The sequence below is a fragment of the Anarhichas minor genome, unplaced genomic scaffold (assembly GCF_050575085.1).
Source record: "Anarhichas minor isolate MPS153535 unplaced genomic scaffold, ASM5057508v1 ptg000041l, whole genome shotgun sequence".
NCBI lineage: Eukaryota > Metazoa > Chordata > Actinopteri > Perciformes > Anarhichadidae > Anarhichas > Anarhichas minor.
The window spans coordinates 2,373,758-2,398,029 of record NW_027466487.1 but is presented as its reverse complement, the minus strand read 5'-3'; the positions used below and the strand labels follow the sequence as shown (position 1 = coordinate 2,398,029).

The 24,272-nt window shown below is 43.9% G+C and overlaps 2 protein-coding genes across 2 annotated transcripts in view; one reads left to right on the top strand and one right to left on the bottom strand.

The window, feature by feature from the left end:
- The window catches only part of creb5b (cAMP responsive element binding protein 5b), a 29,547-nt gene extending 12,433 nt beyond the window's left edge, over positions 1-17,114 (top strand). The window contains exons 5-10 of the mRNA XM_076109282.1: positions 1,123-1,249; positions 2,590-2,700; positions 13,085-13,408; positions 14,721-14,948; positions 15,405-15,513; positions 16,516-17,114. Coding sequence (XP_075965397.1) covers positions 1,123-1,249; positions 2,590-2,700; positions 13,085-13,408; positions 14,721-14,948; positions 15,405-15,513; positions 16,516-16,670 — 1,054 coding nt within the window. The 3' untranslated portion in view covers positions 16,671-17,114. The remainder of the gene's footprint in view (positions 1-1,122; positions 1,250-2,589; positions 2,701-13,084; positions 13,409-14,720; positions 14,949-15,404; positions 15,514-16,515) is intronic.
- A 2,951-nt stretch (positions 17,115-20,065) lies between these two features.
- cpvl (carboxypeptidase vitellogenic like) lies at positions 20,066-24,264 on the bottom strand. Its single transcript, XM_076108835.1, has 13 exons — positions 24,133-24,264; positions 23,825-24,006; positions 23,591-23,712; positions 23,049-23,163; positions 22,868-22,926; positions 22,631-22,710; positions 22,448-22,514; positions 22,046-22,168; positions 21,457-21,588; positions 21,228-21,326; positions 20,912-21,085; positions 20,607-20,789; positions 20,066-20,517 (listed from the first exon to the last, which is right to left on the bottom strand). Exons 1-13 carry the CDS (start codon positions 24,135-24,137, stop codon positions 20,419-20,421), a joined length of 1,440 nt encoding a protein of 479 aa, XP_075964950.1. The 5' UTR covers positions 24,138-24,264; the 3' UTR covers positions 20,066-20,418.
- Between the last annotated feature and the right edge of the window lie 8 nt (positions 24,265-24,272).

The following is a 24,272-nucleotide window of genomic DNA, read 5'->3' as shown; positions in this document are numbered from 1 at the left end:
AAATTTTTAAATGCTGAAGGAAATGGAGCTTGCGTTCATCCTGATGATATCGATAATGTGGAGACTTATTGATTCTCCTGATACAAGTTATTTAAGAGTCAAGTAGCGAATGCTTTTAAGCTGTTGGGACTGCATATTGCATACATGAGGGTGTAGCTGCACCCTGCAGCTGGGAATCTGTGTTCTTACAAGCAGGGATTTGGTTGTATGAATGATGTCGCTGCGTGCAGATGGACTGGTCTGGCTGTTTGGATGGCTGCAGCCCTCAGCCAGTGACAAGACTTCTGTCAATAGTTTAAGCTTAGCCCGGGCCTCATCTTTCCATGTGATTTATTGATGTGGCCGTGAGTGTGGATAGGCCTGTTGGTCCGTGCACACGTTTGTGGTCACCAAGAGGGTTTTTTTCCCCCACAGGACTCCCACCGCTGTAGCAGTTTCTGAAAGTGGTTCTCGTCATGCACGTCTCGTGGTTGTGATGACAAATATTATGCATTCATCATCGTCATCATCGTTATTCATCCATTGTACTACATAAAGTGTGCTTGTTTTAAGTGCATCCAAAAACTCCCAAGATGCCTCAGCTTTCAACTGCAGCGTGACTACACAGCCACACACTCTTGTTTTCCATTCTGACTTTGTAGCTGCAGAAACAAGTGGAAACTGAAAACGAAAGAAGTTGGGGGGGGAAAACATTTGCTCTGAAATAGCACAGATGTGAAATTAATAAATGTGTGGAATTATTTTTAAGATGCAAGAACAGTTTAGTGATCTCACATTGTAGACTTTTGGAATAGCTCAAGGTTTTTTTTCAGGCTAAGGCATTTTGTAAACTTATTTTGAACTTGGGTTTAAAACATACCATAAACATCAATATTATTTTAAACCTTTAGCATTTATGTGTAGAAATTGAACAATTAATGAATGATTTATACTACTATGACATTATACTGTAGTCCGTGTACTGTAAATACTGCCAATATAAGGGGTATTTATTAATGTATTTGTCAAAAATGGATATAACACAATCAATCATTTAAAATACATCTTCATATTTTGTCTGAATATGAAATGTGTAGTATTAATAAGTATGTCTGAATGTTTTGTCTGTGTGTGTCTTCTCAGGCCTGTCCCCGGCTCTTTGTCCTCATTGCTGCACCTACGAAACAGACAGAGACAGCCTCTGCCAGCCTCCATGCCTGGAACTCTGCCAGACCCGACCATGCCTGGCTCCTCAGCCGTGCTGATGCCTGTGAGTACAACAACAGCGCACAGAGCACATTCACTCACATGCAGAGGCAGAGTCACTCACTCATATGTGACGACAGTGTAAATTCAGACTGCACATAAACTACGTATTAGTTTGGGATGTTTTCCATCACCATTGAAATGATTTGGCACAGTTTTTAAGGAAGGGTTTAGAATCTGGGTTTAGAATATAGACTTTATTGTAATTAAGCCAAAAAGACTTAGAGGACCGACTTTGGGAAGCGGGGAATGATAACAACCCAGAGAAAGCTCCTCATATCAGGATTCTAATGATACAACATATGTTCTCATTGTAACACAAGACAGCCTGTGTTTATGGTATGGACTAAAAAAACTCCCATGTTTATTAAATTAAGAGCTAAGCGATTTTGGGGAAGATTGACGGTTCAGGAAAGGGGTGCAGGTTTGGGTGATATTTTTACACAAAACACACTTAGTGCAATTAAGGCTGTGTGTCAGGTTCTAGGCCTGAGTCTCTGTGGACGAGGGGGGAGAAGCGGGGGTCAGGCAAAGGGGGGGGGGGGGGGGGGGGTGGAGAGGGGCCATTCCCCATGGAGACCAGCACACCACCCAGAGTTCAGCAGCTGGGAGGCCACAGCAGCTCACACACGTGTGCATGCTGACGCTCACACAAAGGTTTCTTCTTTCCTGCGTGTACTGCTCAGTGAGCACTGCTCACATCATCGCCCTGCGCAGGTGACCTCTCACCCCTGTCAGCTTAACCAGCTGATTTCCCCACATTCAGGTCTCAGCTGTGACACATGGCCACACTGACCAGGGTCACTAAGAGGCAGGCAGTAACCACACACATACACACATGAAGACAGATTCAAATGCATTCATATAACTAACTCACACCTACTCACATCTCGTTCACCTTGTTAACACATCCTGCACCAGGAGGGGCCGGGGTTTGATATGTTGGTCTGAGTGACACCCACCACACTATTATCAGAAACACACATACCCCTGTTGCACCGGCTTCCTGTGTTAAGTCCCTCCGTGCTGGCTTCCTGTTTTGGGTCAGCTCCAGTTATCATCACACAGAGCTGCGCACAGTGCAGCCTGTCATGAGAAATCAGGCTCTCATGCTCTCTCACCTCATCCCCCTTAGCCTACTGTGCTGCAGGATGAGTTTCACACTTGATATTCAAACACTTCTTTTGTTAAAACAGTTATCTTGAGCATCTTGGTCAGACATAAAAATAGCATAGATCACCGCTAAATGAATTGTTTTTTGATGATTCATCTTGTAGAAAAAGTTTTGTGGTATATGGGAATAATATTTCTTGAAAGTTTGACTGTTGTCATTGTAATCTTCAGATGGAGAGACAAATGTCAATGGGCTCCAATATGATGGGTATGCAAGGACCCGCCCACAACAGCTCCTGCTCTTCCACTCACATTCCCTCCATGCACTCAGAAGCCAAACTGGTGAGTGTACGCATGTATTCACATGGATACATACACATTTATACACGCACGTACATAAGTGCACACGCTCAAGCTCAACGTGTTGCAACTTTCTTTTCCACTGGGCTGTGCCAGCAAAGCTGTGCTCTTAGGTCTGTGTGGATTTCATCATTTAGTGTGTAATCAAAGCTGTGTCTGAACCTGCCAGTGCAGCGCTGGAGACTCTGGCTGGAATAAAGGGCCCTTTATGTGGTTGTGGCTGGGCTGCCCACCGACTGCCTGATGTATATCTTAATGTACAGAACATGTTTTGTAGGTCCTGCAACTTGTTAGCACTAGTTTAACACAGCAGGGAAAAAAATCAAATGACCTCATCCTTCACAAAGCAGGCAGTTAGAGCAGTGGGAATGAGACGTAGCTGAGAGAGGAGAGACAGAAAGAGCGAGAGTCAGAAGACCGACTGACGAAAACAATGAACAGAAAGAAACCTTCCACTCGGTTCAGCTTTGCATGTTAGCACTGCTAATACTGATGCCAATGACTGACGCTATACACCTGATTAATGTCAAATGGACGGACAGTTACACTCGGGGTGATAAGACTTGATAAATCCTGTAGCGCCATGACCACCAGCCAATCTTTGTTTTCAAAATAAATAACTCTGAAAATGGAAAGTGGAAGTGTCATGACTTGGATATCCAAAAGAAATCACAGTCCGTAATGAAAAGCATTGGCTGCTCTTTGTGTTTGGAAAGGTTCACTGATAGCTGAATTTGCTGGACAGAAACATCTTGTGGAGAGAGAGAGAGAGAGAGAGAGAGAGAGAGAGAGAGAGAGAGAGAGAGAGAGAGAGAGAGAGAGAGAGGGAGAGCAAGAGAGATAGAGATAGAGAGAGCAAGAGGAGGTAGCAGAGGTCATTAGAAGAGTTATTGCTCTGATAGAGTAGAGCGGGAGCATTCCCAGGGCATTTAATTCTCCCTCTTCCTCACGCTCTCTCAAGATTGATCGTCTTTGTAGTCTTTTGAATCTCTTCAACTGTTCCTATGGTAACACGCTGGGGTAACACAATATTAGTGTATTAGGCTTATCTCTCCCCTGGCCATCATCCAGGCAGATCTTACTCTTTTTTTTCTCCTCCTATCTATGTAATTGAATTGTAAATACTCTGTTAGTCCTCCCATAAACATATGCAGTCACTAAATGGCTACAGGCCCCGCGACCATGCAACTTTCTGGTTAGTTGGTCATTCAGACACGAGGCACAGCAACCAAATGTGGATCAATTGAGATTCTGCTCCCTGATGTCTGAACACAACTGATGGAATTCCGTGATTGTGGACAGAAAGTGAGAGACTAATTGTGTTATCAGAGTGCGATCTCCAGCGTAGGTTTCATAAGCATAGACAGGGTTTCTAATGTCTGTAATATCCGTGCCCGGGCCAGGTCGATAAATACGGCCTCGCTATCGGATAACTGGGCCATGATCAGGCCCATGTGTCCCCTGCGACGTTCACAATCCGGCCCTAATCGCATTACCCCGACCATGTTGACTTTCCGCCAATGGGAAATCTCCTCACTGTAACCCCACACCCCCGGAGCACGGACCTGGATGCACTCTTTCTGCTCAACGTTTACATCGTGCGAGCGGAGAAGGGGATTGAGTGGGACTTTGATAGACATGAAGGAAATAGATAGACAGGCAGAGTGAGCAGGGGAGTTGAAAGGCGAGAGATGGTATCGATATTCTGAGACACTAAACTGTGTGTGAGGGTGAGAAATTGGAAGAATTCTTTGCAAAGTGACATGAAAGGACTTCTGTTTCCTCTGTTACTCTGTATGTGTGCATGCATGTTTGCTCATATTGTGATTTTTTTTTTGTTGATATTTTGTGGAAACTGGCCTCGGTAGCAGGATTAACCCTCCCCTGCCAGAGAGAGCAGGCCCAGAGCTTCGGCTAATGAAGGCTAATTGATTTTGTGGTGGGCCAGAGCAGCAGGGAGGCCTGTCTCTGGTGTAAATAGTTAATGAGCCGAAGGACTGCTGTGGCCCCTTGGGGACTCATATCTCGCTCTAAGCTCTCTGTTTGTGCTCTCTGGGCCAAAGACTCTATCTGCATCAGTGCCCATCTTTGTTCCCTTCTATCTCTGATTCTCTCCTGAAGTGCCATCGTTTAAGTGGTACAGCAAAGCCCGATGGTGCAGTAACTGATTTGTATGTCTTCCCCTCTTTGCTTTTAGCTGGTTGTTTGGGAGTGTTTTATTAGTTTTAGTTCAAGTGTGTTTTTGTTTTTTTCTTCTTCTTCTTGTGAAGGACTGGGTGCTCATGGTGCCGGGTGTGGTTGTGTTCTGCTCTGTTGTGGTCTGGGGAATAGAATGGTGTGTGTTGTGTGCTGGAGGTTGTGGGATTGTTGACCCTCACAGCGTAGAGGAAGCGCTGCAGAGAGGAGGCCAAGTTCCACAGCACGCCGGCCAAAGCATTACGTCAACGCTCAGAGCCAGCTCTCCACAGGGCCTCGCAAACAGTCACACACTCACACACATACACACACACACACACACACACACACACACACACACACACACACACACACACACTCACTGACTGCTCCAACTCTGTGTCATCCCCTTTGCATGGTGTCACATACTTGGACATTCATTGACAGTCAGGTACTTAAAAACAACATCAAATGAGATGTACACACATGCACATAACACATGCATGCTGGTGGACATGCAGCACGCATGTGCATACGTGCATTGTTTTCTCCCCTGAATACCTACATCCCTTGCTCAGATGGTTTGGTACCTTTGTTTGTGTGATGAAAGAGATTCACTATCATTTGTCATCTATAACAAGGGAAGCCCAAACAGGCCCTTATCAAGTTGGTTCTAAATAACATCTGTGAGTGCCCACTATGGGACTCAGCTCATGTCTGTGGTCAAATTCTGCATTGTTTTTGTGTCCCTTTTAAATGAGCTCCATGCTTTCCACACATCCCGCTTGCCTGCTAATTTCAGACAGAGGGGCTTTGAAACAGTTTGGGGCTGATGTATGAAAATGTGTTTTTTATTATCTCCCAATTATCTATTGTTTACATTGTTACTACTCATTTGTCACTGAGCGTCAGGCTAGGTGCTGAGTTTTTTACGAGGTAAACAATACTATATGTTCCTTCACTGCAGCTCTCTTGGCTGTTGAGCTGGCACTAGATGGGTGGATGACATAATTCCTGGCATGCTCTAAATGTACTCCTTTTTACTTGAGGAGGGAAAAAAACAGTGCGTCTCTTAAAGAAACATTTCATAGGACACAGGAGGACCAATAATCAAAGTGTTTCTAGCACACTAATGTAGCTTTTTACATTTCACTTACACAACCCTTACTGTTCTTATGTTTCAGTATAGTTACAGGTTAATAGGCTGAATGTTCAAGTGTTGGCCTAAACAGCGAACAAGTGAAAAATTCGAAAGTTACATGCATGTACTGTGAAGACATTCCAAGAAAAAATTATTTGTCAGTTTTCAACTTTGCTACACGGCAATTAGCTCAGTATGAAGTAAGAAATTAAACTATCAGTGTACATGGTAACCCAATTACGTGTTCCATCCATTTCCTTCCACTGTACGGGAGCACCTCTGGCTAAACTTCTTGTTGTGAGGAGGAGCAGTGCACACAATAGGAGTCTGACTCCAGGTTTTGTAAGCAACATCTGTATGAATGGTGGCATTGTCAGGGTATGAGGTCATTAGAGAGGGACGGTGAGCTAAGAACACAGCTGAATCTGCAGGCTGCTTCACTGAGCTATAGACTATGTGTGTGTGTATTGTATATGTTTGTGTGCACACTCACAATTCACAGATGGTATTTGATGCAGCTGTTATGTACATATGTGTGGTTAGTTAAGTAAACGTGTGGGTGTGCGATAAACAGCAGTCAAACCAGGACACGCAGCGCATGGCAAGATCCGCTGAGATGCAGTGTTGCATTGAGAAAGCGGTCAATGTCAGCGCTTGGATGCAAAGTCAGTTTTGTAGTTGATAAACATGTGATGTCTCTTTCTATTGCTATGGAGGGCGAGTGGTTTCAGCGGAGTGGAGTGCAGGGCTGAGGAGCTGCTGGATCAATGTGTGTCTGCCAGTTTATCAGTGTTGGACACAGACCAGAGAGGGGCCCCTCTCTCACTGCCTCACTGTGCTGCCAGTGAGACAAGTGGACCGCATACATGCCGTAGTAATGGTAAATCAGAAGTAAACGAACATGCTGTGTCAAGATGGTCTGCCTCTCATTTGACAGGTTTTGTTAGCATTATTCACCAATAGGATTGTTGTTATAATGAACAATGGGTTTAACCATAGTTGTGTTTAACCACAGTTGAATAATAGAATAATATTAGCCTCTGGATATATTTGCTAAAGACTATCAAGATTTATTTTTCCACATTATTTAATAGAACGTAATGCAACAACCTACACTCTGTGATCATATTTACTGAACTATGAGACTTGAGATGAATTTACGATGGCAAAAGTTAACAGGCCACGGTTATTGTCTACTATTGTTATTTAAAAAAAAAACAACTGTAATACTTCTATTGTAAGATAGTAGAAAAACGTGTCACATACCCGTATAGCATTTTACATCAGTGTTCAGGAACAGGTTTTGAGGCCAGGTCAAATGACCTGCTTTGAGCCATTCAGCTTAAAATGTAACCGACATCACTCATCGATCTGAAACATTTACATTCAACATGTATTGAAATGTGAACAAAGAGTGAACGTCTGCAGGTAACGAGATTCTGTCATTTTAAATTTGATAAAAAGCACAAACTTCTACAGCTGAAAGTTCAAGGTTGACATTGTAAAGCTAGAATACAGCGAGGTCTTTTAAGTACTGTGTATATACTGGTACATTTATACCTGAGTAGTTACACGTGTGCGTGACTGTGTGTGTGTGTGTGTGTGTGTGCGTGGTGGGGGGGGACAAGGGTGGCGGTTGAGGCGCAGAGTGTCGCATCTGTTTGTCTTTGGATGACTGCGTGTTGTTTTAGCTGTGCTGATGGGAGGTGTATGTGAAGTCCATTTGGTCATGGTTCAGGGCCCGTGAATGGGACGGGGCTCCGGTAGAGCCAAGCTTGGGTAAACCAGCTGCCATAACCACACGGGCCAGACTGGACTGGTCCAGCCACCATGAGCCCCCCTGGAGCAGTGAGCGATTCCAAAATGACCTCCCAAACACTGGAGGGGGAAAAAGTCTGTTGTGTCAGAGATATTCAGTCTGATAAAATAGTCAATATTGAGCAGTTAGTTCACTACCTCATCTCCTAACTAGTTAATGCTTTACACATTAGACCCACTTCTGTTTTCTTCATGGTGATTCTTTTTTCATATTCCTTTCTCTTTGCTTCTCTGTCATTTTGACATATTGGAATCTCGTGCCTGTGGGTGTCTTAACAAAGTGGGATCCCAATGCAAATGTCGAACTGAAACAGCTTGAATATGTATAATGTATATAAATAGTGAGAGGGTCCTGTTTCAGCTAAAATAGACAAATATTTGAGGTCAGTTGTCTTAAGCACGCATAAATTGATGTTTGATCGAATTAGCATGATGACACATCATTTGCTTGTTGCTTTTGATGCTATACAAATGAAGACATATGTTGTGGGTTTATGTTGTATTCATGCTCTGTCTGTCTGGCTTGCTCTGAGGCATTCTCTGTATTCAAGATTGTGGCAGTGGGTGTAGTGATAACCATGTAGGCTGCACTAGAGCAGGGCTTTACAAGAGAGGGAACAGTGGGGATATACAGACTGGAGTCAGAGGCCCATCCATTAACTTGACAGGGTGGAGAGAAGCTGCCAAGAGTATGAGTGCATGGTTCGGAGCATGCTCCTCAGTGGGTGTGTGTCCTGCTGCGCCCGTACCGCCATGGTTCCCCTGAGCGTCGGGCCATGGCAGAACACCCGGACTATCTCCATCTCCCCGTCTGTGTCTGGAACCACAGGAACGGTTTGTTCGGCCCCGGCTCTGATCAGCTTGGCCCAGAACCCGTGAGAGGAGAGAGGGGGCGACATAACAGCCCTCCCATCAGACTGTCTGCCTCTCCATTCCCCGAGGAAATCAGTTTAACAGTCCCCAGCTCTTGGCAAGCAGAGGAAGAGGGGGTGGAGGAACAGGGAAGAGGTGTGTGTGAGAGAAAAAGAGAGAGGGGGAAGGGGGGGGGGCACACGTTACTGCCTCTCTGGGCGAGAGGGAAATCTAATAAAATTGAACTAATGGGGGCGTGGAGTTTTAGGGCACAGAGGGTGGGTTTTGCAGACAGGCACGGGTGGGTAGTGGTGGTGGTGGAGATGAGGAGGATGGAATTAGATCCTCTGAGTGTTTGGCAAAGCAGCAGAGCCAAACTCCTGCTTTCAACTGCATATGGTGAACCCATGTCGGGTTTAGAGAGCTAGGCGGCTTTGGCCCACGAAAAATACTGCCAGGAATGTTACAGCTATGATATATCATGCAATTAGAAATATTGTGTTTTTAAACATGATCACTGTGCTGTTATAGTGTAACAGAAAAGGCTGACAGAGACAGACATAAGCTTTAAGCTTTCTCCATGGAGTCTTTAATGTGCAGCTGAAGATCTCCATTTAAAACTGTGATCTTTTTGCACTTAAACAATGACTCCACAGACTCCACAGACTGGTTAAATCTGCTGTACGGCGCCACAGGTCCACAGGTCCCCTGATAGTACTCTGCTCCACTTTTAAGGGGAATAAAAGTGCTCACCCTGACCTCGCTGGGTGTGATTTACCCATCCTGAGGCGGGTGTGGTCTCCTCCCTTTGTACCTGCTCTGTGCTCTTGCTTCCTCCTCCCAGGGTTAATAGATATGAAGTCATCTGGCGAGGAGCAACCTGAGTGTGTTCTCAGGATGTGCCTAGAGCACTCACAGCGACATCACTCAAAGCCCCCTGTGTCAGAGATGAAGCAGCCATTAATAAATATCATTAATGGGTGATCACCTGGTGTCCCTGAAACCACATAAATGAGAAAAGCCTAAAAAAGGAGAGGGAGTGGAGAGGTCAGGGGGCAAAGATCTGAGAGGAGACGCCTCCCCTCTGGGCAAAAGATGGCTGAACCAGGGATGGTGTTTTAACAATGGAAAATCAATAGGCTTACTACTTACAGAATGCATGAAATGATGTGTCAACTGCATGTGATTACATAGACTGCTAGTTTATAGATTAGCCCTGCTAGAAGCTGACATGTCTTCATGGTGTCATGGGCTGCTCATCTTTTTGTTGTGTCGTTTTCCCAATTCTCAACAACAGCAGGGCAGACAGTGGTTGGACAGACTGCGTGCCATCCCATCTGTGAGCGCCCTGTGCCACCACAGGCTAACACCTGCGCTGATTTAATGACTGTTTTCTGTAGCGGCCATGTTGCTGCAGGAGAAATGTATATGTGTGTGTGTGTGTGTGTTATTAGAGTAAAATGAACGTGGTGGTTAAGTTATTGTGCTTAGTGCAGTCTGGGGAAATGCAACCATGTGTTAGACAGTCATTAGGGAGCTGATGAAGGTGTTTAAGAATCACAGCCTGCTCATCATCGCTCTGCTAACGTCCCATAGTTGCGTCACTGTGGTTCTGGATACAAAGACTTAAGTTTTGGCAGAGGTGGGTTTAACTGGGCTGGAGTCTCAACTTCAGATGGAGCAGTAGCAGGCACTTGTGCAGAGATAGCCTCAGGAATAAGTTTACATCACGGTAAGGGTTTTCTCTTTTGACAATACTGTTACGTTTTGAGTGTGTTACTGTAATACTATTTATTTAAGTAATCTATTGTCTTCTCTTGCTACACGTTCCTTTGTTTCTTATCATGCATGGTCCTTTTCTTTTGTGTTTTGTCTTAATCCGGCTTGTGACCATCCCCACTACAGCGTTTGGAGAGGCCCCTCCGCTCTTTGACCTGCCTCTGTACCCTGACACTCTTGGGCCTCTTCAGATGCAGGCTAATTCAATTAATAAACAGATAGCGCTGCACTGCCAGCTGGACAGCTCTCAGAGACACTGATAAATGAGCACTAGCTGTCTTGGGCTGATGTGTGTGGGGAGGAGACACGAGAAGCCATCTAATCTCCCCCCACCCCTGGTCTCTCTCTCTCACTGCCCCCCTTCACCTCCCTTTTACCCTCTCTGTCTCCTGGAGCCTGGTTGACAGAGAGTCAGGCAGCTGCGGATGAGCATCTTACCTTCACACCAACTACTTTACCTCAAAAACACAGTAGAGAGGTAGACCGGCAGCCAGCAGATTCTTTTGGCTTCTGTCCATTCAGGTGATTGCCTGCTCTGTGACTAAGTGGCAGGAGATTGTCAAACTCTTGTTGCCGTTTTTTCTTTCACAAGAGGGGAGGGCCTCACCTCTCTGGTGCTGACTGACAGGCTGAAGGCTGAAGGGAAGTTGTTTAGTGTGGGCTGTCAGCTTCAGAATTCATCCTGTGATACATGGAAGATGTCCTTGTCGACACTGGTGACTCTGATTGATATCTGTAAGCTTGTTTAAATCCATTTTCTGTTTAAGTTGCATGTCAACTAGCTGTTATTTCTGCATGTTTACACTGAAAAGAATCCGCTTCAAAAACGTAACTAATACTGTTGATAGCAACAATGTATTACAGTAAGTCAGACTCACTCGCTGCCACTTGTTACCCTCAACGAGTCTCAGTATATCTGTGATGCTGTGGAGACAGCTGCAGGCTTGTGGCCCCCAGCTGTGTGTTGGTGTACACTCTGTGGTATTTTAACCCCTGTCTCACCCGTCGCAAAGAAGGAGGGTTGTGGCCCCTGAGAGTTGTGCTGCTGAGGCTGTGGTGAAGGGTTAGGGTGCAATCAGATGTATTTCAACATTAAAAGGGAAAATTTAGAATAACATTAATAATGAGGGACAACAGATGAAATCCTTATCATGATGATGTGGTGTTGTTTTGCTATGTCAGGCATCCCTTGGTTTGACAAGCAGAAATTACACTCAAAAAACAGGCTTGGCAAGGTCTCACTTTCACTGTGCTGGTGTCATGTGCTGTTATATCACACAAGCTGTGCATGGAAAGCCGAGTAAAGACAACTGGACTACTAAATAAATCCTTTCACAAACACATATATGCAATATGTAAATATAATACAAACCAGGAGGGTATGCACTTTTATGGCTGCCTCACTTCTAAAGTGATTTATTTGACTGTCTCCTCCCTACATGGTAAAAAGCTTTCCACTCATGAACAGTGTGAGAGAGGAGTGGAGGGCTGATGTTGTGCTCTGGTCGTGTCTTGGCGTTGTGATCCACACCAGCTGGATGCGATTCCCTATGGGAATCATGAATGTGAAGGTTGTTAAAAGACATGGAGCTCTGGACACAGCATGGACTCACTGACAGCAGCTGGGAGAAGGGGGAAGGGAGACGAGAGAGGAAAGAGTGCACTGGGAAAGAGAATAGAAAACTTTGTGGAATTCACAATAGTAGCCTTTAAATGAATGCCTTTGTTTTCAGTTTTGTTCCTAACATTTTACTAAAAGTGACAAATGTACTAATTGTAGACAGGATATAAGAATGGACCTAAGCATTTATTTAGGTTTATTAAATAATTTATTCACGCCAGCAGTGCACTTGGCATTGATCAAACTTGAACTGTCTCAACACTCTCTCAACTGGTTATTACTGAAGTCATGAAATGGTTCAGACATGGAGTTTTCTTTTTACTTGTCTAGGTTTGTGTACAACAGATGAAGCCTGATGACATACTTTGGCACTTGTATATTTGGGTTGAAAAAATATTCTGGTCTTGCGGTTGTCTTTATGTGATGCCCAGAAAAACAGACTCTCAAGGAGAGGTGCATTCAGTAAACACTGGGAACACAAGCGTACCTTTAGAGAGCCTCTCTCTCTCCTCTCTCTCCCAGGCCGCTCATGAGACACCGGTCCAGTCATGGCTAAGTAGACCACACGGTTAAAGCAACAAACCTCCTGCTGGGTCAACAGCAAGGCAGTCTGAGGCTCACACCTTGCCAGCAAGCTCATCTCACAGGCAGACATCCTGACACGCACACACACATGCATAGAGAAGGGAGAGGCTGTTAGAAATATGAGGAGGAGGGACTAGTGGGATGGCAATCACGGAAGGTAAAGCGGGAGAAGGACAAGACTGAAGGAGAGGCAGAGGACAGCCTAAGTGGCTTTGATTTGTTCTCTTGACATATGGATTTATGGAGCCATTCATCATCTCCTAGTCAGCTCATGAACCCGCTCTGTAACTGTTGATAATCAGAACACTGATGAGAGCATGTACCAACTTTAAAAAGATATTTTTAACGGAAAATGATGTTAAACATTGTGTTTGGTGTCCACTTTGTCTCCTCAGAGGCTGAAGGCTGCACTTTCACACCATCCGGGTACCATCGCCAACGGCAACATGAACTCCATGGGCCACATGATGGAGATGATGTCATCGCGGCAGGAGCAAGGCGCCCACCATCACATGCACTCACACCCGCACCAGCACCTGCAAGCCCCTCCCCACGCGTACCAGCACCACGGTCACCACCACCACAGCCAGAGCCACGGCCAGGGTGGACACCACCACCCGCAGGGACACAACCCCCATCACAACTCCCACAATCCCCACCTCCATCCCGGGCACCCACACCAGACCTCACCGCACCCTCCAATGCACTCTGCTTCACATGTAAGCAAAGCACATATTCCCGGGAGAGACGAAGCTTTTAGACAAGCCAAAGGCAGAGCCACACGTTCAATAACACATTTACTACACTGCACATTAATGCCTCTCATGCTGCTAGAAGCCACTGTATATCATATATCTGTATCATGACTAAAAACAAGGTAGCACTTTACTAACCCTTCAAGCAGTTTTCTTTTAGTGATTTAGTGATATATAGCAGTACAATATAGCTGAAATCAAGCTTAAAATTCGCTGTAAGTCAATGGACGAACACATTTTCCCTGACAAGTAGTAGTTTCTTTGCAACCACCTCAAAGGTATTTGTTTTCTTTTGAGGTTGGTCAGCTTCAGGTCAGTATCGGACGCCTGCCATGAAGGGAAAGGGTCAAGAAGAGGCCATAAAGTAGCCATTATAATGGATGCTCAGTACTGTCTTTTGAAAACTAAGGGCCATGCCATCCTGCACTGCCAAGCTGCAATTATGTGGCCACAACATTCTCCAGGTGCTGAAGAAGTTTTATAAATGCTGGTCCTGATGATGACCAGACGGCCTTGGCTAATAGTCCTGGAACATCTTAGCCGTGACTACATTTGGTTTAATTCTAATTCAAAGTTTAAAAATATTGCTCACAGCTTAAAAAATAACATGATGTAAGACACTGTCTGTTGCATTGTCTAACGGCCTCTGCAGTGCCAAGCATTTTGGATGAAGGACAGTCCGACATCAAGAAATGCAATTCACTGTATGTTCCAAATGTATCATTAAGGCATTGAAACAACACTCTCTGTATGCACAGAGGCCATTAAAGCAGCTTGTATTTTCCATGGTTCTCATAAAAATGGTAATGATCTGAAGACTGAAAACACTTGACCTTGCCAACTATATGTCAAGATCTGTCAGTGTATGTATGTTTTTAGAAATGAGTCTTTTGACTGTGTCTGGTGGTGTTAGTCTGAGTGGAAGTGGGCGGTGGAAAACTGCCTCCTGACACCTCTTTAACAAGGTGGGCAGGCTGGTGAATCAGCCCAGTCACTCACTCACTCACTCTGTCACCCTGACGCCCACAGCCCAGCTCACAGGGCACGTGGCACAACCAGATGTTGTTTTTGGGGAAGTTGCCAGACTGGGAATAGCTGCAGGAGGTAGTGTATAGATACTTGTTTAGAGGCTTTGAGGGAAGCAAGAGCATTGATAGCAGACAGGTGGCTGTTTTCCAGGTGTGTCAGAATGGTTACATGTCTGGTTGGATGGTGACAGACAGACAGACAGACACGGTCTCATCAGAGAGCTGATACCTTTCTCCCCATGCTTTAGATGTCGCCTGCAACCCAGCAGATGCACCCCACGCAGACACTGCAGTCTCCACCACCCAGCGGTGGACGGCGCCGACGAGTAGTGGACGAAGATCCGGATGAACGTCGGCGGAAGTTTCTGGAAAGGAACAGAGCGGCAGCAACAAGATGCAGACAGAAGAGAAAAGTGTGGGTGGTTTCATTAGAGAAGAAGGCAGAAGAGCTCACTCAGACCAACATGCAGCTTCAGGTACACTATGAACTTCAGGTGTTGAAAACTGCAACAGTCAGCATGTATTTTTGACACAGCTCCTCAGCAAGAACTTAACGTTTGTTGTCCCGTTTTGGACCAGAGATGATGGCAATAAGTTGGATCGGTGTGAGAATGTGTAAATGTCCAACACTTACAATCAGTCAGTTGGTAAAAATCAAAGCTGCAGAGCTCCAAAAAGAAAAGATCCTGATCCCCATAATGCCACTGAATCATTTGTTAGACCTTCCCTGTCTGGTAAACATCTTTCAAACTCCAACATGTGTAACCAAATTGCAGTTATATATTGAGATTCTTAAGCCGAATGCAAGTTATAAATTAACATTGAAGTTATACACTGTTTGTTTTCCATACAAGTGATTAAGGATAATAACGTAGCCTGCTTAAATTGTTGATTCCCTGGATGATGGACTTAAAATTCTTCTGTGTTTTCAGAATGAAGTGACCATGCTCAAGAACGAGGTGACCCAACTCAAGCAGCTTCTCCTCACACACAAGGACTGTCCCATCACCACTATGCAGAAAGAGTCCCAAGGTTACCTCAGTGAGTAGCTCAGACATAGACACAGACACACACACACACTTGGGAATTTGAGCAAAAACACACCTTCATCTGTGTGCCATAGCCATACAGTGCAGATAGCACTGCGGGGAAATGTTAATTGCCTTGCCAGAGGAAAGATTTAAACTCAGACTGAAGTGTGATGGACACACAGTGACTGCCAAGACTCTTCGCTCCTATGTGCTGCTATCCAGCTCCCACGCTCATGGCAGGACTCTTCCTTTCACATATGGGTGTTGCACACTCTGGTAGCCAGCCTGGACTGGGAGTTGGTAGTCTGAATCCCGTGTGAGCCCGTTTTTTCCATCCGACAGCACCTCCGTACAGAGGCAGCCGAGACTCAATGTGAGAAAGACGTCACAGGCCGCACATTGGCATCCAAACTCTCATGGATGCCCCAAGATGCTCACTGATTACCGGACTGTGCCTCGGCTCAGCCGCGCATGACATCAGAGCCCCACCCTTTGATACGGATACAAGTTACATTTCCATGTAATTAGGATAAGGCACCTCCCTATGTGACTTTGCTGCAGGAAAATAAGACTCACATCCCCCCTGGCTGAATGGTTCTTTTATACAGAAGAGAGCCAACTCCCAGACTGGGCTGGGAGAGACTTTCATCGATGAGTCTAGCTCGTGTACAGATGTCACCTTCAATGTGTCCGAACTTCATCAGGCTTGTTTATGGAGTCACTTTACCATTTTTGTGCTTTCCATTTATCGTCTATTTTGGGATGACAGGTGAGACTTTGGGTGTGAATATAATGTGTCATATGTTGACATTTATCTGTTTCTGCTAATAAAGCTGGTTGTTTTTTTTTTACAATAATGTGGTCTGTGTTTATTTTGATATCATTCATTATCATTTGTTTTCCTGTCACATTATATTGTGAAGCCTCTGTGGAGAAGCATGAAGGTCACAGTACTTACACTAATCTACGCACATGTTGTCCATCCTCACTGATGTCTCTGCTGTCTCCTCAGGTCCAGAAAGCAGTCAGGCGGGCAGTCCAGCGCCAGAGTGCTCCCAGCAGCAGGTCATCCAGCACAACACCATCACCACCTCCACCACAACTGTAGGGGGCAGCAGTGTGCACGGGCAAACCAATCACCGCACAGACATTAACCCCATTCACTAGGGACAAGAGAGACTATACCCCCCCGACCTTGCTTTCTGAGGGTTGCCAGCTGCACAAGCTGACCTCCCTCGTTCCCTCCATCAAGAAAAACCTCAAAGGCCTGTGAGGCTGTTCTTTATACAGTAGCTACAGTATGTATTTTTATAGACCAACCCTATTAACCCATAAATGTTCTTTAGTTTGTTGCCTCTTTTTTATTTTTTACCTGTTTTTATGCTTTTAGCAAAAAGGCAGTTTTGCTAATGTCATGCAGCATTTAAGTGACTTTTTCTATTGTTTAATGGTACAAAAAGGACCATGGTGGTCATGGAACCAGAGGACAGCGACATAAGCCTCAGACTGTCATCCCTATTAGCAGACCTGACATCTCTGTACTCCTTATGGACTGAACAATGAGTCAATGTATTCTCTGAATATCACTTACGGACAGTATGTTGAGTGTATGCAACAGACACTATGTGAGTGGGAAGTTGCTGCCTTTAAGCCAAGTCAAACTGTCCCTATGATGTCTTGAAGACAGGAATATGCAAGCAGGTGTAATGATCCTTTTCTTTCCTAGAAACGAATATGACTGTTAACCTTTTCCCTGTCAGCGGTATTCTTAACGAGTGTCATGAAATACAGCATGACAGCGAAAACATGATCAATTGGAAGCAATACATTGCAGTATTGATCACCTTCTCTACTGTATGTCCACATTCTGATCAGCATGGCCAAGCCACTCTGGTCCCAAGGACATACGATGCTGTTACAGCTACAGAACTGCACACTGTGATACCAGTGAGGCAGCTGAAACAAACTCCTCCGCTCTCCAGGACCAACTGAAGCTTTAATTATTGAGGCCTCTTCTTGTGTGTTTGTGCATCTGGATTCTAGGCTCCATCGTTTTCGAGAATGCAAGTTAGTTTATGTTTATTGTGTTTTGCCTTCTTTCCTCTGCAGAACAAAGTTCAGCAGGTGTGTAAAGAAAGAAAAACTAAAAACAAAGTGTGGGAGAAAGTGACTGTGCGCATGATTTTTTATTTCTGACTGGCATCCCACAACTGGTTCAGTGTTTTACGGTTTCTAAAGAGGAGCAGTTTATGCTTGTGCTTTTCAAAATGTCACAATGTGCCTGAATCGTTCTTAAAATCTTTTGTTGGCTTTCTGTAGACAGCAAATCGTTCTCTTCAAACAATCAAACCCTTTTTTATTCTCTGTGTTTTATTAATGAGTTTCCTCTGTTATTGGTTTTGTCATGGATGTATGTAAGCCCACAACCAGCTGACCAAGGAGAAAAAGTACCCGCTTCCCATTTAACCTCTGACCTCTTCGTCAATTTCTCTTCCTCTCTTTCTCAGGCCTCCTCTGCAGGGCGATGGATGTATTAATAATACCTTTTTTTAAATCTATCTCGCAGCCTTGAAATTTCACGCCTTCTCATGTTCACCACAACTCCTCTTTCTCTCTTTCCTATGACCAGGAATGTCGACTCATTAGCATGATGACCATAATGCACTGTGTTTTACAGTAGGATGGATGAAATACATTCCACTGACAGGTGGAGCGATCGCAGAGCTGTCTATGCACTTTGTCCTCTGTCATGCCAGAGGGTAGAATAGCCATATTAAGGTCCGAGTAATTCTCAGTGATTCCCCCCCCCCTTTTTCACACACCAGCGAGAAACTTAACTGTGTTTGGCTTTATAGAGAGACTGTGCCTGGCATGCATCATGTCTGTAGATAAAGGAAGGGAACCTAGAGCTCATATTGTAAAGAACCTGCACGGTTACGTTTGAGACCTTTTTATTCTGGAAAAATAGAGATGAAGGATGTGAATCTTTATTCTCATAAGGGGTTACATTCAAGTTTTGTTGATGCATTTGGACTGTTTTTGTCATCAGTCAGTGTGTGCAGTTTGATGTATGTGTCAATGAGAGAAGTTGATTCTCTTAAAAAGGGCTTTGTCGTACCAACCCTTTGAACTGAAGCTTGCCTTATTTTAAGTTGTTTTTTAAACCGTATATTAGATCATTCCAAATTGACCTCTCGCATGTAAAAATGATGGTAATGACCTCAAAAAACTTTCAACTGGAATCATTCGGAGGATGTTGCTATTTTAGAGTTAGATATGAGAGTCTCTAGTTAAATTTTTGACAGCGGGTCCAGGTCCAGAAAAAAACCTTTGTTACTGCGGAGGAAGACAAAAAAAGGACAGAGTGCAGTGTGAGTGCGTCTCTGTGGATTTGTGAGATCCAGAACAATTCCTATGTATTAATGATGTTATAAATGTATTATTTTAAATCTAAAACTATAAATATTGTACATAATTTCATTAATTTCTGTAATCTTGTACATGTGATGAAACCACCTTTCTTATTGAAGGGAGTAAATGTGTGGTACATGTTTGTAAATAATGTTTGCATAGCACTTGTTGCCTTTTGTTGTACGTCGAGGCTCATTTCAGCGCTTAAATACATTGTTTATATGTAATGAACTGATGAATCCATTCTGGCCTGCATAACTTTGTACATTTTGTGTGTGTCTGTAATGACATTGTCTCAATTTTGTTTTGCATTTGTACAGATGTTAAAGTATCACTGCAGTTACATTACGGTATGAAAATAAAGCACTTGTTCTGTAATAATTAACTGACGTGATTTGATGTCACTACTACTTGTACTTGAAATCGAGTGACACAAATATTTTCTGTGCAGATAACCAGAGTGAAAAATATGAACTTAAGAGAGATGGATTGAATATTTGAGGATAACGTTGGAAGAAAACATTGACATCAAACGATACAAAAACTAACATCAACCGATCAACAGTTTTCCCCCGATGCGTGTCCTTGAGACGTAACTGCTCATTAAATAGTTAGGTGCTTTAAAGGTTTAGAATACTCATTCATTATTAAACTGTCTAGACATCTTGATAGTTGCCTGAAACAACTTGGCAGGTAACTTCAGTACACACAAACATCTTTGTCAAAAAAATAACCAACTTAAACTACTCAATACTGCAGCAAATCAAATACATTTTGAAACAACTACAATAGCCAAACATAATGAAATTAACAAGCATTGTGTATTGTTGCAACATGCAAAGTGGCCCCTATTCTTCAGAGATTCATTTAGTATTTTTTAGGACTTTAGTTCAGCTAATGAGAAATTAAATTGTATCAACTTTTTAAAAAATACATTGAACGCCCACAGAAGTTTAGTGAAATAATAGTTTCATTTCTGACTTTCCAATGAAATGTATTTAGGCACAGTGACCCCTGGTGGACATTTTCTAGCCTAACCAAACAGTACTTGAAGGGACAAATCCCATCCAACAATGCCCGATCTGCAACAGATGTCAATCAGAAAAACACTGAAAACTCATTGGTCTTCTCTGATCATTAAGACACTCAGCTTTAGTAAAAATAACTTTTATTTAAAAACAAATCAGCTGTAGTTTCAAGGCGTTTCCTTTATATTTCATCATCAAGCAAGTTCTGATTGAATGAAGACTATATTTTCCTCATACAGTTAATTTCTACGATTTCTACGGACCTGGCTCCACTTTAAGACAACTTTTTCAATTTGTATCAGAGAGCAGACCAAAGTCCCACACCTGCTAAAACTAATAAAAATAAATGTTTAAAAAGTCAACAAAGTGCTGATTTGCATTGGCTGAGACAATAGACAGTCTTTAAAATAAATAATCTAAAATATGATCTTTAAAAGTGGAGGTGGTTTGATCAGCTGATTTAGGACCAAAACACTTCATATCCAGCCCCGTGTTGAAAGGAATCTGTCAATCATGTCGAAGGACCTCGCCGGCTGGTCGTAAGGCAGAATGTGTCCTCCTCCTCGGATGATGACCTGCGTGACAAGAAGACAGATCACAGAATATAAAACATTAGTCCCCAGAGTACATTTTCACCTTGTTTTTACAACCGTTAACAACCCACCTGGTAAAACTCTCCCACTTGTCTCACGTAACCAGCCACCTCCGTGTCGCTGGGCTGAACCTTCCAGTGGAAACGAGGTGCTGTTTTGTACTCAGCCGCCCCGCTCCAGTTGACAGTAGGCAGGAACCTCTCGGTCAGTGGCGCTGCTACAATTACATCCAGCTGACCACTGTAGATTAGCACCTGGGTGTACGTAGAAATGGAGCAAACAGGAAAAGACTGTTAGAGAGGGATTGAGGTGACTTTCTAAGCATCGTCCCACTGTTGCACAGACAAAACACAGTGGATAATCCCAAAACCCTCACCCTATAGTTATCCATCAGCACCCCCAGCCACGGCTTGATGCTCTTCATGACATCCTGCAGAAGGTGTTTCTCCACCTCCGAGCCGTCATGGAATGTCAGGTTCCCCACATGGATGGCACGTCGCACCGCTGGCAGAGTCACAAACTGGGAGAAGTACTCCTGGTCCTCCGGCTCCTGTTGTGCCACACAGAACGAAATGTAGTGGGTTGTGCAAAGACCCGTTTCAACTAATAAGTAGTGTGTTTGTATATGAAGTTTTCAAATGTTTGCTCCAAGAGGTCACACAGGCAGCTTTGAGGCCGGTGTTTCTACGCACCCGACAGGTCATGTAGTTGTAGTAGTTAGTGCAGCCGGTAGCGTTTTGGAAGAAGGAGGGATAGGGATCCACGTCACCATTCAGCAAGCTGTCAAAAACCTGAAGTCAGACGGTAACAACACGGTCAGCTGAATGTGAAAAACGGAAATCATTGAACAATAAGAACATAATGCAAATCTAGACAACTGAGGACAAATGTGTTCTGACAAAATCAAGAAGCACCTCTTACCTGAAAAGCCTCCACCCACTTCTGCTGCCGGATGAGTTTTACCCCCAAGTCTGTCTGCTGGACGACATACTGTCTTTGGGATTCGTCTATCATGCCTGTTTGGTACATGAACTCACCATAACCACCCAGCATCTGAGATGGAAAAGAAAAAGAAAAACTCATTTTCACATGGACAGGACTGAGACGTAGACCACTAATACTATAACAGCTGACGGGGACCAGCGAAAGAAAGAGAGCGAGAGCGTAATTAACTAACGTTCACAAGACATGGGACATTAATTAGTCAATATGATGAAGTTAAAAGCCTCTGAATACCCACACAGGTGGTTTTTTTAGTTAATCTGGCTGAATAGACCTCGTCTTATGACTGCGTGTAAGAACTAATGAGTGACATCTTTGAGTCTTCTGTTAGCTTTGTCAGGTCGGGATAAATGACACCTTTATCATTCTTATTGGTAGATGAAGATTTGTAACCCAATACATTCCCATCAAAGCTCCGGCCCACCTTCAACCCGAGCAGAGGTCTAATCAACCAGATTGTGGGTGTACGGAGGTTTAAAGACCATCAGAAGACAACACAGATACGCACCAGTTCTGGATCACAGAGCCCGTCACCAATGGCCATCCCCACGAAGTTTATTTTCACTTTGGCAGTGGGGTTGTTTTTATGGATGTAGTAAGAGATGGCAGGAACATACTTCCCTGCATAAGACTGCACGGGGTCGGAGAAGGTTTACACAGATCAGGACCATATTTTAAATATGTAGAATGGTTTTTTTGGTTGTTGTTGTCAGAGACAGATGTTCTTGTTGCGGTGATAGTTTAAGGCAAACTGCCAACTTATCCAAAATGTGTTCTATATGATTTTCTCTAATGAGTAGAAATTCCTACTAACGTATGATGTGTACAAGTTAAAAAGCCACGTGTGTAACCCCACTACTACACGTTTAGACTCGATGAATTTGCAAAACTTCAACAGAAAAGAACTTACCTCTCCAGTAGCATAGAACTCATTGGACTGATACTCAGGAAACATCTGGAAGAACTGTGTTAAAGCACTTTAAAAAAAAAAAAAAAAAGGAAGAGATGGGAATAAAAACAAATTAGTAATCAAACAGATTTATAGATCAAGTGACAAGAACACTATGTTTGAGTTGGATGGCATTTGATTTACCTGTACAGATCTCTGCCAACATCATCCTGGTTTTGAGCAAAACCTTTGTCATCATTAGTGAAGCTGAAACCTGTTCCAACCTTGAGAAACAAATACTCTTCCTCAAAGACTTGAAAATATTAACGCACATTTAAAAAAAAAAAAAGGTCAGATGAGCCGAGAAACCTTGAATGAAATGTACGCTTCATGTTATTAGTTTGTGGCTTTTTTGTCTGAGGATGAATAACTAATACGTACCGGATTGTCGATGTACAAAACGGAGTATCTCGATGTCCAAGCGTAATCCCTCGAACCAACTGCAAAGACACAAAACAGTCAACAATGCTCCAACACAGACTCAGGGCTCAAGTGTATTAGGTTAAAGAAGAATTCCGTGTATGTTTATGACATGGTAATGTGGTGACAGATCAGTTCTTACCAGTCAGGTTCTTATACACCACATATGGTCCGTGTTCCACAAAGAGACCGAACATGGAGGTTCCACCGGGCCCGCCTTGCAGCCAGAGCAGGACCGGAGCTTTATCTTGCTTTGCCTGTCACCCATCAGGGCACAACACAGGAAAGTTAAGATCTCAGCACCACCCAGTGGTGACTGCAGATTCATATTTTACAATGGGGTCAGGTTTAGGTTCATCACACTGTAGACATGTGACCAAAAATTTAAAAAAAATAAAAGAAATGTGACTTTTAACACAAAACAAAGTTCACATTCCCACACTGCTGCTGACTAAATCAACTGCAATTCCTTATCATAGGTTGACTGAGGGACACAGTAAGAAATACATATAAAGTTGAGTTCCAAAGGAACTAAGGACAAGAATGACTCTTTATCTCAAGATGTCTGCTTTGTCCTCCTCGTGATATTGTCCCAAAACTGCAGCACTGACAGTAATGTAGCAGTCAGTGCTACATTACATTAGTTTGGAAAGCCTCTGCTGTAAATTAATAGTCTGAGCTTACCATCAGTGCAGGGAAGAACCAAAAGAAGAGGTTGCTGTTGTATTTCTTGTTGACAGTGAGGTACCCAGCATAACTCTTGACGTTGGCACCTGGCAGATCTCCAACCAGACTCAGTTTCCTGGCTGGATCAAAAAAAATACAAGATGTCTGCAATGTGCAGCTAATCATAATGCAACTATAACCATGACTCTTGCTATGCAGTACGGCCGTATAGTAGCGTGGGTGCACTTATACCTTCATCTATGGCGCCCTTCTCCAGGTACGGAGTGAGGAAGAGAGGGGACCCGGGATCGACTCCATTCAGGCCGCTGACACGGTGAGATTTTCGGCAGAAAAAGGAGGACGAGCAGCTCCGTGAGTGTGCCGAGTCCAGACAGGCCCAGAGAAAGAGGAAGCCCAGAGTTTCCATCCACAGCCTGCGTTTACAACAATGCATATCAGAATACAGGCCAGGGCAGTCACGTGTGAACCTCCAACGCTGCGAGTCACATTCCAAAACAGTCCTGACCACAAAAACACACTTTATATTTGTTAAAACTTACCTCATTTTAACGGTCGTTTCTATAACTGGATCGATATCACCTGTTAGTCAGAGCGACGTCTTTCATTATGTCAGCAGCAGGGTGGACTGAGTCACATGACCAGCTCTGGGTAGGTCATATGACACACATTAGGTCACGTG

Excerpts from the sequence above, each read along its gene's own strand:
- cpvl (XM_076108835.1), bottom strand. Across the intron at positions 22,711-22,867 it reads TTTTGTACATCGACAATCCG|GTTGGAACAGGTTTCAGCTT; the intron begins GTACGTATTAGT and ends TTGTTTCTCAAG. Across the intron at positions 20,790-20,911 it reads TGCTGATGGATAACTATAGG|GTGCTAATCTACAGTGGTCA; the intron begins GTGAGGGTTTTG and ends ACGTACACCCAG.